Source organism: Ranitomeya variabilis, chromosome 1, assembly GCF_051348905.1.
Source record: "Ranitomeya variabilis isolate aRanVar5 chromosome 1, aRanVar5.hap1, whole genome shotgun sequence".
In the NCBI taxonomy this organism is placed as follows: Eukaryota; Metazoa; Chordata; class Amphibia; order Anura; family Dendrobatidae; genus Ranitomeya; species Ranitomeya variabilis.
The window spans coordinates 78,444,383-78,456,776 of record NC_135232.1 but is presented as its reverse complement, the minus strand read 5'-3'; the positions used below and the strand labels follow the sequence as shown (position 1 = coordinate 78,456,776).

Below are 12,394 nucleotides of genomic sequence, written 5' to 3'. Positions count from 1 at the left end.
GTTGTCACTCATGAATGGTGAGGTGGTCACTCGTGAACGGCGAGGTGGTCAGGCATGAATGGCGAGGTGATCACTCATGAATGGCGAGGCTGTCAGGCATGAATGGTGAGGTTGTCACTCATGAATGGCGAGGTGGTCACGCGTGAATGGCAAAATGGTCACTTATGAATGGCGAGGAGGTCACGCATGAATGGCGAGGTTGTCAGGCATTTATGGCTTTTTCCATTCACTTCCATGAGAGTTCTATACCAGAGCTCAGAGTCAACAATGGTACAATTAACCTTTTACTGATGTATTCCTAGTAATTAGTGTCCCACCTAAACGGTGCCGCACCAGTCAGGTGAGAGGCGATATAATACACTCACTCATAAGAGGTATGCCATCGCTTGTCTCTATTGCTATATGTGTACAGTGTACTACTAATTTGTTCCTCTTCGTGTCTCCACGAAATGTTGATTTGTAAATCCTTGGAGTCCACAACTAAATCACACTCCAGCTTCAGACGGAGTGGGTCGACCATGACTATTTCCTTGTTATTGTCTTTGATGGAGAAGCCTTTAACAAAGAAAAAAAGGGGTTACATATTAGCCAAAAGTAGAAGGATAAGACAAAACAAAGACAGACAAGATGCAAAAGGTGGGAATTTCTTAAAGGGGTTACTCCCCTTTGGGTACATTTTATTATTATTTTTTACTTTAATTCAAGTGTTTGAGGCTAAACTTCATTATTGCAATTAGGATTCATTACAAAATTTGCCCCATTTGGTTTTTAAAGGCTCTTTTATTTTCCTGCACATTCAACTTGGATGTGGTCTGTGATGATAAATTAGCTGAGAGGTGCTCAGAAGAAGACGGATAAAAATCTATGAACTCCCCATCAGAACGTCATAGTGAGCCGACTAACAGATTCTGAGTTAACGCATTCTGAAGCCAGAAATAGACGGGCAATAGTGATAGGTGAGCATGATGGTAAGCCCAAATTTATTCATTTATGGGAAAAAAAATCAAAGGAAGAATATGTACCCATTACAGTCTATGGTGCAGTTCACATATCATTGTTTTTTACTTTTGCAGATCGAGTGCCCATAAAAAGAAAAACAGAGAGACTGTTTCGCCCATAGCAAACAATCACAGAGCAGCTCTCTTTTTTCAAGAGCCAAATATGAAATCAGCTGTGCTGTGATTGGTTGCTATGGGCACTTTAAAAAAAAAACTTGCAAAGGAAAAGTCAACTTTTTAAGGGCTTTTTTTAGGACTGCGGTTTTTATCATTTTGGTGCCCATATGACTTTTTTGACTTTTTTTTATTATATTTTTTCAGCTAGGTGAAAAATAACACAAAAGAGTTTACAGCATTGGCTCAATAATTACAGATTTTATGAAATAAGACAATTATGTAACAGGCTATAGCAAATATGTTAAGTTTTTTATAATTATTTTCTATTTTGCTATTTATGTTTAGGGCAAAGGAGGATGATCTAAACTGTTTTATAAAACAGCTGCCACCTACGCTGTATGGAGCAGGCTCAGGTCCTGAGCCTGCTCTGTATATGCAACAAGCAGATCTGTCGTACTTTCTTGTTCCAAATGTCGCCAATGGGTTAAACATAAACCACTTGTAAATGTTAATCCCCCCATACATATCAGGATAAAGTATGTGAACCTGTCAATATCGGTATCACAGTCTAATATGTATGAGGGTCTCCTGACTCCCAACTGTGATGCTTGTGTTCCACATTAATTAAGCGGCTTCTGATGATATCACATAGACAGAGCAGTGATTTCTCTTCCAGGCTTCTGTGTTGATGGGGTGTGATTGCTAATGTCATGCTGATTGATAGCCGGCTCCCTGCTGACTGTGGAAAGCCGACTGTCAATCGACTGACTGTTGGTAGTCACCCCCCATCAACAGAGCAGAGCAAGAGATGAAGAGCTGCCCTGTTGACATGGAGCAGCTGAATCTTCGGCACAAGCAGTCGGTGACTGCTCTGTAGAACAGGCAGGTAATCAACTACACCAGGGCCCGAGCTGGAGGGGGGCTCCTGCAGGGCAGCTAATACTGAGGGAAATCTGGCCTGTTTCTCAGACCCTAAGGCTCTGTGGGGCCCATTGCCCTTATGTGCGGTGGGCATGGAGTGATCCCTGCAGCTCCGCTGTCTAGAGAAGAAGATGACAGCGGATGTGCAGGGATCAATCCTCTGCTTCCTGCCCGGCGCTGTCTTCCACACACAGGTGCATGGCTTGATGAGTCAGCAAGCAAGAGCGAGCCTGTGTCAGAGACAAAGAGGCCGGTGACGACGATGCTGCTGGGGAACAGACGTAGAGGTAAGTGGTGGTGTGTTTTTTTTTTAAGCAATACATTGGAGAGAGGACACTGAGAGGTGATGGGGAGAACAATGATGAGGGTGGGGGAGAACAAAGATGGGCCTGGTGGAGAGGACACTGAGGTGTGGGGGAGGAGAGGACAAGTGTTGTGGAGGAGAACAATGATGAGGGTGGTGAACAACAATGAAGGTTGGTGGAGAGGACACTGAGGTGTGGTTGGGGAGAAGAATGATGGGGTAAAGGAGAGAACAATGAGTAGGGTGGGGAGAGGACAATGATGGGGTGGGGGAAGAGGACAATGATTAATGTGGGGGAGAGGACAATTATGGGGATAGGGAGAGGACAATGATGGATGTGGGGGAGAGGACAATGATGGGGGGTGGGGAGAGGTCAATGATGGGGTGGGGGAGGTGACAATGAAGGGGGTGGGGGAGAAGACAATGAAGGGGTAGGAGAGAGGACAATGATGGGGTGGGAGAGATGACAATGAGGGGGGTGGGGAACTGGGATGGGAGTAAGGGGGGCTTATAATGGGCTTATGAGCAGGGGGAGAGGGAGGAGGATGTTAAATATGGATGTAAAATGAATTAGGTGGTGGAGGAGGGTGCTAAGACCCTGATTGCATCCTCTCCCCTCTTACAATTCATTATGACCCTATCAGGGACCTAAAATGTATTGGGGAGTGGAAGAGGATGGGGTAAGGTGCATAGGTCACTTTATAATGAATTGAAAGGTGGGAGAAGATGCTGAAAGGGACTTGTAATGAATTAGGAGGAGGCGGAGAATGTTCAATACCTGATAATGTCTTCTCCCACCCCCAAATTCATTATGATTCTATGAAGCACTTATAATGAATGATGAGGGGACACAAGACAGCGACTAAGGCTATGTGCACATGTTGAGGATTTGCAGAAGATTCTGCTGTATGTCCTAATGTGTTGGCAGCAAGAACGCTGAGTGAAATAGATTTATTTTTTTCCATATTTTTGCCATGCTTTTGTTACGTATTCAACCCCGCTCATTAGTTTCCCCACTCATTAGTATGGATGATATACGCTGCAAGAATTGACATTATGCAGATTTTAATCTGCTGTAAATCTGCAAGGAAAAAGTAAGCAGCACATGCATGAGACTTCAGGTATCTCATTCACTTTGATAGTAATATAAACCTTGCATATCTTCTGTGTTCACATAGCTTTACAGTTCATTGGGCAGAGTCAGAGACTGAGTAATTTCTGTTATTGGCGGCAGAGATTATTGTTAATGGGGACACAATGCTGCTTATCACTTTATATTTTGATTGGTGCGTGGCTAATAGTATATTAATGATGGGGTACATCATATCTGTACTCAAGGGCGCAGTCCCTCACTTAACTCACTTATTATGTATAGTACAGTCTCTTAGTATGTAGTGCTCACCTATTATGTATAGCACAGCCCCTTAGTATATAATGTACTCACTTATTATGCATAGCACAGTCCCTTAGTATATCGTGTACGCAGTTATTATGTATATTGCCGCCCTTAGTTACAAAGATTCCTCTTTTATTATATATAACACCATCCCTTATTACGTACCATCATCTTTAGTTATATATGGTGCTGTTCCTTATTATATACAGTACAGACCAAATGTTTGGACACACCTTCTCATTTAAAGATTTTTCTATATTTTCATGACTATAAAAATTGTACATTCACATGGAAGGCATCAAAACTATGAATTAACACATGTGGAATTATATACTTAACAAAAAAGTGTGAAACAACGGAAATTATGTCTTATATTCTAGGTTCTACAAAGTAGCCACCTTTTGCTTTTGATGATGAGAAAGTGTGTCCGAACTTTTGGTCTGTATTGTGTATATACAGTATATATATATATATACAGTTAGGACCATATATATTTGGACAGAGACAACATTTTTCTAATTTTGGTTATAGACATTACCACAATGAATTTTAAACAAAACAATTCAGATGCAGTTGAAGTTCAGACTTTCAGCTTTCATTTGAGGGGATCCACATTAAAATTGGATGAAGGGTTTAGGAGTTTCAGATCCTTAACATGTGCCACCCTCTTTTTAAAGGGTCCAAAAGTAATTGGACAGATTCAATAATTTTAAATAAAATGTTCATTTTTAGTACTTGGTTGAAAACCCTTTGTTGCCAATGACTGCCTAAAGTCTTGAACTCATGGACATCACCAGACGCTGTGTTTCCTCCTTTTTGATGCTCTGCCAGGCCTTCACTGCGGTGGTTTTCAGTTGCTGTTTGTTTGTGGGCCTTTCTGTCTGAAGTTTAGTCTTTAACAAGTGAAATGCATGCTCAATTGGGTTGAGATCAGGTGACTGACTTGGCCATTCAAGAATATTCCACTTCTTTGCTTTAATAAACTCCTGGGTTGCTTTGGCTTTATATTTTGGGTCATTGACCATCTTTAGTATGAAACGACGACCAATCAGTTTGGTTGCATTTGGCTGGATCTGAGCACACAGTATGGCTCTAAATACCTCAGAATTCATTCGGCTGCTTCTGTCCTGTGTCACATCATCAATAAACACTAGTGACCCAGTGCCACTGGCAGCCATGCATGCCCAAGCCATCACATTGCCTCCGCCGTGTTTTACAGATGATGTGGTATGGTTTGGATCATTGACTGTACCACGCCTTCACCATACTTTTCTCTTTCCATCATTCTGGTAGAGGTTGATCTTGGTTTCATCTGTCCAAAGAATGTTCTTCCAGAACTGTGCTGGCTTTTGTTGATGTTTTATAGCAAAGTCCAGTCTAGCCTTTTTATTCTTGATGCTTATGAGTGGCTTGCACCGTGCAGTGAACCCTCTGTATTTACTTTCACGCAGTGTTCTCTTTATGGTAGATTTGGATATTGATACGCCTACCTCCTGGAGAGTGTTGGTCACTTGGTTGGCTGTTGTGAAGGGGTTTCTCTTCACCATGGAGATTATTCTGCGATCACCCACCACTGTTGTCTTCCGTGGGCGCTCAGGTCTTTTTGCATTGATGAGTTCACCAGTGCTTTCTTTCTTTCTCAGGATGTACCAAACTGTAGATTTTGCCACTCCTAATATTGTAGCAATTTCTCGGATGGGTTTTTTCTGTTTTCGCAGCTTAAGGATGGCTTGTTTCACCTGCATGGAGAGCTCCTTTGACCGCATGTTTACTTCACAACTAAACCTTCCAAATGCAAGCACCACACCTCAAATCAACTCCAGGCCTTTTATCTGCTTAATTGAGAATGACATAACGAAGGGATTGGCCAGAGCTGTCCATGAAATAGCCTTGGAGTCAATTGTCCAATTACTTTTGGTCTCTTTAAAAACAGGGTGGCACATGTTAAGGAGCTGAAACTCCTAAACCCTTCATCCAATTTGAATGTGGATACTCTCAAATGAAAGCTGAAAGTCTGAACTTCAGCTGCATCTTAATTATTTTGTTTAAAATTCATTGTGGTAATGTCTATAACCAAAATTAGAAAAACGTCTCTGTCCAAATATATATGGACCTAACTGTATATATATATATATATATATATATATATATATATATCTGTAGCATTGTCGCCTTAAAAAGAGGGGGGTCCAGGCACATTTCTTGCACAGCACAGGGGCCCCAAGCTGTCAGAGTCTGCCCCTGTAATCAGCAACTACTTGTCTGTAGATTTTAGGCCCATAATAAAAAACAAAGAAATGGATAAGCCCTTTAATTTGTCCTCTTTTATTAACAAAGCTCTGCCAGTTTTAATATATCTGTTTTTGCAAGCTTTAATATTTTCTACAAAATATAAATTCCTCCTTTAAATGAATAACTAAATTTACAAGTAGATGTTATGCCAGGTGCACACGGTCAGTAATTGGCAGCACTTTGGACGCAGCCCATACACATTGTTAGGGTGAAATTTATCTTGTGGAGACTGTCGTCTCTGCAAGATAAATACACATGCTGCAGTCTGGAAAGATGTGCCGCATGTCAGGCTCTGCAGGGAAGCCGGAGGCGTCTGTGCACACATAGTAGAGATGGGATTTCATTAAATCCCATCCACTATGCTGTAGCATCTGGACGCTGTGGTTGAGCACTGTGGATGTACGCAGCATCCAACCCACAGCGTTTACTGACCGTGGGAATGTACCCTTATTGTTTTCCTTGGCAATGGAGAATGTTCCTGCGCAGTCAACTGCTGTCAGCACTTATTGGAAAGTGGCAAGCTATGCAGGGCAAATACTACTGACAAGTGGAATGCTAACATCTAATTTGTCAATTTATGCATATGTCCCCAGGAGAAATAAGAAAATGCTGAATTGTGATAAAAGATGATGAAGAGTTAACATGTTGTTGATACATCTCTTGTGTTTTATATCAAAATACAATGACAAGACAGAGCACCTCTGCCTATAAAGGTAGCATGCCCCAATCTTACATTCATTACAATTTAAATAAATGAATGACATGGACCATCATGGATCAATATATCCATCTAGAAGCGGCACTTACCTGCTATGGATATGCTGTGCTCTGCTTTGGTGTAATTATTAAAGCCATCTTCATTATGTACCGGAGCCTGTGGTGTCACATTAAGACCTGGGAGAAAAGACGCAGAATTACACTTTCTATTTGTGTAATGCCATTGTGTTCACAGTTTGACCTTCAACCGCAGTCTGACAAATCAATATGGCGTCTTACAGCTTGATAAACGTGCACAGTCCTCCTTGGGCTCATAGAGATCAACTCTCCTACTTCAGTAGCTGAGGATAGATTGTTATGGTCTTTAAGTATAGAAACCTTGTATTCAGGAACGGATCCAGAGATTCACCGTCCATTGCTAAAAGGGGAAGAGTTATATTTGTATAAGTACGGCATGTGTGTATTCTGTGTATAGTGAATGTCGAGCTCGACCACTGTCTTTTGATACCTAAACCTAAGATATGTACAGTATTTATTTATATTATATATACACAACAAAGAGAATGCATTTTTGCGATGGTATTTCCAGCACCTTAAAGGGAATAGGTAAGTACAGGGATAAAGAGGATGCCTGCATGAAGGCTCTGTCAATATTTTAGCATAGGGGATATCTTACTGGTAGAGGTAGTAGAGTACATCAGCAGGCCCTATCTTTGGAAATTGCATAGAGAAGAAATACAGGGGAGGCAATTATGCTGGACTTATGCTCACTGCATATGGGTCTAAATGCTATCACTAGAGATGATCAGATAACTTTGATATTCGAATTCACCTACTTCACTGAATCTTCCCCATAAATTTGATTCACAGCAAATAAATTCACATGAATCTCAATACTGGAAAGCATGTAAGTGCTCAGAAAATCCATATTGGGGATAGGACAGAGATAGAAAACGTCACCAACCATAAAAGCTTACAGTCTTTAGGAGAAAGAGAGAGAGGACTCTGCTGACTATAAAATCTTATACTCTACAGGAGAAAGAGAGAGAGAACTCCGCTCACCATAAAATCTTACACTCTACAGGAGAGAGAAAGAGAGAGAGAACTCCGCTGACCATAAAATCTTACACTCTACAGGAGAGAGAAAGAGAGAGAGAACTCCGCTGACCATGAAATCTTACACTCTACAGGAGAAAGAGAGAGAGAACTCCGCTGACCATAAAATCTTACACTCTACAGGAGAGAGAAAGAGAGAGAGGACTCCGCTGACCATAAAATCTTACACTCTACAGGAGAAAGAAAGAGAGAGAGAACTCCGCTGACCATAAAATCTTACACTCTATAGGAGAGAGAAAGAGAGAGAGAACTCCGCTGACCATAAAATCTTACACTCTACAGGAGAGAGAAAGAGAGAGAGAACTCAGCTGACCATAAAATCTTACACTCTACAGGAGAGAGAAAGAGAGAGAGGACTCCGCTGACCATAAAATCTTATACTCTACTGTTGTGAAATTGGATTCTGGGCTCCCCCGGTGGCCACTGGTGGAATTGAACTTGTGTGCATCATCCTCTCTGTTCACCTGTTCCCATCAGGATGTGGGAGTCTCTATATAACCTTGCTCCTCTGTCAGTTTCATGCCGGTCAACAATGTAATCAGAAGCCTTTCTTTGCATGTTCCTGCTACTAGACAACTCCCAGCTAAGTTGGACTTTCGTCCTTGTTTGTTTTTGCATTGTGTTCCAGTTCACAGCTGCTGTTTCGTTACTGTGTCTGGAAAGCTCTTGTGATCTGAAATTGCCACTCTGGTGTTATGAGTTAATACTAGAGTCTTAAAGTAATTTCTGGATGGTGTTTTGATAGGGTTTTCAGCTGACCATGAAAGTGCCCTTTCTGTCTTCCTGCTATCTAGTAAGCGGACCTCGATTTTGCTAAAACTATTTTCATACTACGTTTGTCATTTCATCTAAAATCACCGCCAATATATGTGGGGGCCTCTGTCTGCCTTTTGGGGAAATTTCTCTAGAGGTGAGCCAGGACTGTATTTTCCTCTGCTAGGATTAGTTAGTCCTCCGGCTGGCGCTGGGCGTCTAGGGATAAAACGTAGGCACGCTACCCGGCCACTGTTAATTGTGCGGCAGGTTTAGTTCATGGTCAGTTTAGATTCCATCTTCCAAGAGCTAGTTCTTATATATGCTGGGCTATGTTCTCTCGCCATTGAGAATCATGACAGTTTGACCGGCCATAAAAAAAAAGGGTTAAATTATTGGCTGAGAAAGGAGAGAAAAAAGAAGTCTGCTGAAATTTTTTTTTTTTTTTTTTCTCTAGTTCTGAGTGTGCTCATAATTGAATCACTTGCTAGTCTGCTTATACTGCAGCCTTCCTCTCGTTCTCTCCTTCTAATCCTTGAATGGCTCTGTGTTCACCTGTTTGAAATGGATCTTCAGAGTGTAGCTACAGGTTTGAATAATCTCGCCACGAAGGTACAAAATTTGCAAGATTTTGTTGTTCATGCACCTATGTCTGAACCTAGAATTCCTTTGCCTGAATTTTTTTCAGGGAATAGATCTTGCTTTCAAAATTTTAAAAATAATTGCAAATTGTTTTTGTCCCTGAAGTCTCGCTCTGCCGGAGATCCTGCACAGCAGGTCAGGATTGTAATTTCCTTGCTCCGGGGCGACCCTCAAGATTGGGCTTTTGCATTGACACCAGGGAATCCTGCGTTGCTCAATGTGGATGCGTTTTTTCTGGCCTTGGGGTTGCTTTATGAGGAACCTCATTTAGAGCTTCAGGCGGAAAAAGCTTTGATGTCCCTATCTCAGGGGCAAGATGAAGCTGAAATATACTGCCAAAAATTCCGTAAATGGTCTGTGCTTACTCAGTGGAATGAGTGCGCCCTGGCGGCGATTTTCAGAGAAGGTCTCTCTGATGCCATTAAGGATGTTATGGTGGGGTTCCCTGTGCCTGCGGGTCTGAATGAGTCCATGACAATGGCTATTCAGATCGATAGGCGTCTGCGGGAGCGCAAACCTGTGCACCATTTGGCGGTGTCTACTGAGAAGACGCCAGAAAATATGCAATGTGATAGAATTCTGTCCAGAAGCGAGCGGCAGAATTTTAGACGAAAAAATGGGTTGTGCTTCTATTGTGGTGATTCAACTCATGTTATATCAGCATGCTCTAAGCGTACTAAGAAGCTTGACAAGTCTGTTTCAATTAGCACTTTACAGTCTAAGATTATTCTATCTGTGACCCTGATTTGTTCTTTATCATCTATTACCGCGGACGCCTATGTCGACTCTGGCGCCGCTTTGAGTCTTATGGATTGGTCCTTTGCCAAACGCTGTGGGTATGATTTGGAGCCTTTGGAAGCTCCTATACCTCTGAAGGGGATTGACTCCACCCCATTGGCTAGTAATAAACCACAATACTGGACACAAGTAACTATGCGTATTAATCCGGATCACCAGGAGATTATTCGCTTTCTGGTGCTGTATAATCTACATGATGTTTTGGTGCTAGGATTGCCATGGCTGCAATCTCATAACCCAGTCCTCGACTGGAAAGCTATGTCTGTGTTAAGCTGGGGATGTAAAGGGACTCATGGGGACGTACCTTTGGTTTCCATTTCATCATCTATTCCCTCTGAGATTCCTGAATTCTTGTCTGACTATCGTGACGTTTTTGAAGAACCCAAGCTTGGTTCACTACCTCCGCACCGGGAGTGCGATTGTGCCATAGATTTGATCCCGGGTAGTAAATACCCTAAGGGTCGTTTATTTAATCTGTCTGTGCCTGAACACGCTGCTATGCGAGAATATATAAAGGAGTCCTTGGAAAAGGGACATATTCGTCCTTCGTCATCTCCCTTAGGAGCCGGTTTTTTCTTTGTGTCTAAGAAAGATGGCTCTTTGAGGCCGTGTATTGATTATCGGCTTTTGAATAAAATCACGGTTAAATATCAATATCCGTTACCACTGCTGACTGATTTGTTTGCTCGTATAAAGGGGGCCAAGTGGTTCTCTAAGATTGATCTCCGTGGGGCGTATAATTTGGTGCGAATCAAGCAGGGGGATGAGTGGAAAACCGCATTTAATACGCCCGAGGGCCACTTTGAGTATTTGGTGATGCCTTTTGGTCTTTCAAATGCCCCTTCAGTCTTCCAGTCCTTTATGCATGACATTTTCCGCGATTATTTGGATAAATTTATGATTGTGTATCTGGATGATATTCTGATTTTTTCGGATGACTGGGACTCTCATGTCCAGCAGGTCAGGAGGGTTTTTCAGGTTTTGCGGTCTAATTCCTTGTGTGTGAAGGGTTCTAAGTGCGTTTTTGGAGTTCAAAAGATTTCCTTCTTGGGATACATTTTTTCCCCCTCTTCCATCGAGATGGATCCTGTCAAGGTTCAGGCTATTTGTGATTGGACGCAACCCTCTTCTCTTAAGAGTCTTCAGAAATTTTTGGGCTTTGCTAACTTTTATCGTCGATTTATTGCTGGTTTTTCTGATGTTGTTAAACCATTGAGTGATTTGACTAAGAAGGGTGCTGATGTTGCTGATTGGTCCCCTGATGCTGTGGAGGCCTTTCGGGAGCTTAAGCGCCGCTTTTCTTCCGCCCCTGTGTTGCGTCAGCCTGATGTTGCTCTTCCTTTTCAGGTTGAGGTCGACGCTTCTGAAATCGGAGCTGGGGCGGTGTTGTCGCAGAGAAGTTCCGACTGCCCCGTGATGAGACCTTGTGCTTTTTTGTCCCGTAAATTTTCGCCCGCCGAGCGGAATTATGATATTGGGAATCGGGAGCTTTTGGCCATGAAGTGGGCTTTTGAGGAGTGGCGTCACTGGCTTGAGGGGGCCAGACATCAGGTGGTGGTATTGACTGACCACAAAAATTTAATTTACCTTGAGTCTGCCAGGCGCCTGAATCCTAGACAGGCGCGCTGGTCGTTGTTTTTCTCTCGGTTTAATTTTGTGGTGTCATACCTACCGGGTTCTAAGAATGTTAAGGCGGATGCCCTTTCTAGGAGTTTTGAGCCTGACTCCCCTGGTAATTCTGAGCCCACAGGTATCCTTAAGGATGGAGTGATATTGTCTGCCGTTTCTCCAGACCTGCGGCGGGCCTTGCAGGAGTTTCAGGCGGATAGACCGGATCGTTGCCCACCTGGTAGACTGTTTGTTCCTGATGATTGGACCAGTAGAGTCATCTCTGAGGTTCATTCTTCTGCGTTGGCAGGTCATCCTGGAATCTTTGGTACCAGGGATTTGGTGGCAAGGTCCTTCTGGTGGCCTTCCCTGTCACGAGATGTGCGAGGCTTTGTGCAGTCTTGTGACGTTTGTGCTCGGGCCAAGCCTTGTTGTTCTCGGGCTAGTGGATTGTTGTTGCCCTTGCCTATTCCGAAGAGGCCTTGGACGCACATCTCGATGGATTTTATTTCGGATCTGCCTGTTTCTCAGAAGATGTCTGTCATCTGGGTGGTGTGTGACCGTTTCTCTAAGATGGTCCATTTGGTTCCCATGCCTAAGTTGCCTTCTTCTTCCGAGTTGGTTCCTCTGTTTTTTCAAAATGTTGTTCGTTTGCATGGTATTCCGGAGAATATCGTTTCTGACAGAGGGACCCAATTCGTGTCTAGATTTTGGCGGGCATTCTGTGCTAGG

At 42.8% G+C, this 12,394-nt stretch overlaps 1 protein-coding gene across 1 annotated transcript in view; it reads right to left on the bottom strand.

Moving 5' to 3' along the window:
- The window catches only part of EMB (embigin), a 73,582-nt gene that overhangs the window by 50,506 nt on the left and 10,682 nt on the right, over positions 1 to 12,394 (bottom strand). The window contains exons 3-4 of the mRNA XM_077285327.1: positions 6,836 to 6,922; positions 366 to 555 (exon numbers count right to left, since the gene is read on the bottom strand). Coding sequence (XP_077141442.1) covers positions 366 to 555; positions 6,836 to 6,922 — 277 coding nt within the window. The remainder of the gene's footprint in view (positions 1 to 365; positions 556 to 6,835; positions 6,923 to 12,394) is intronic.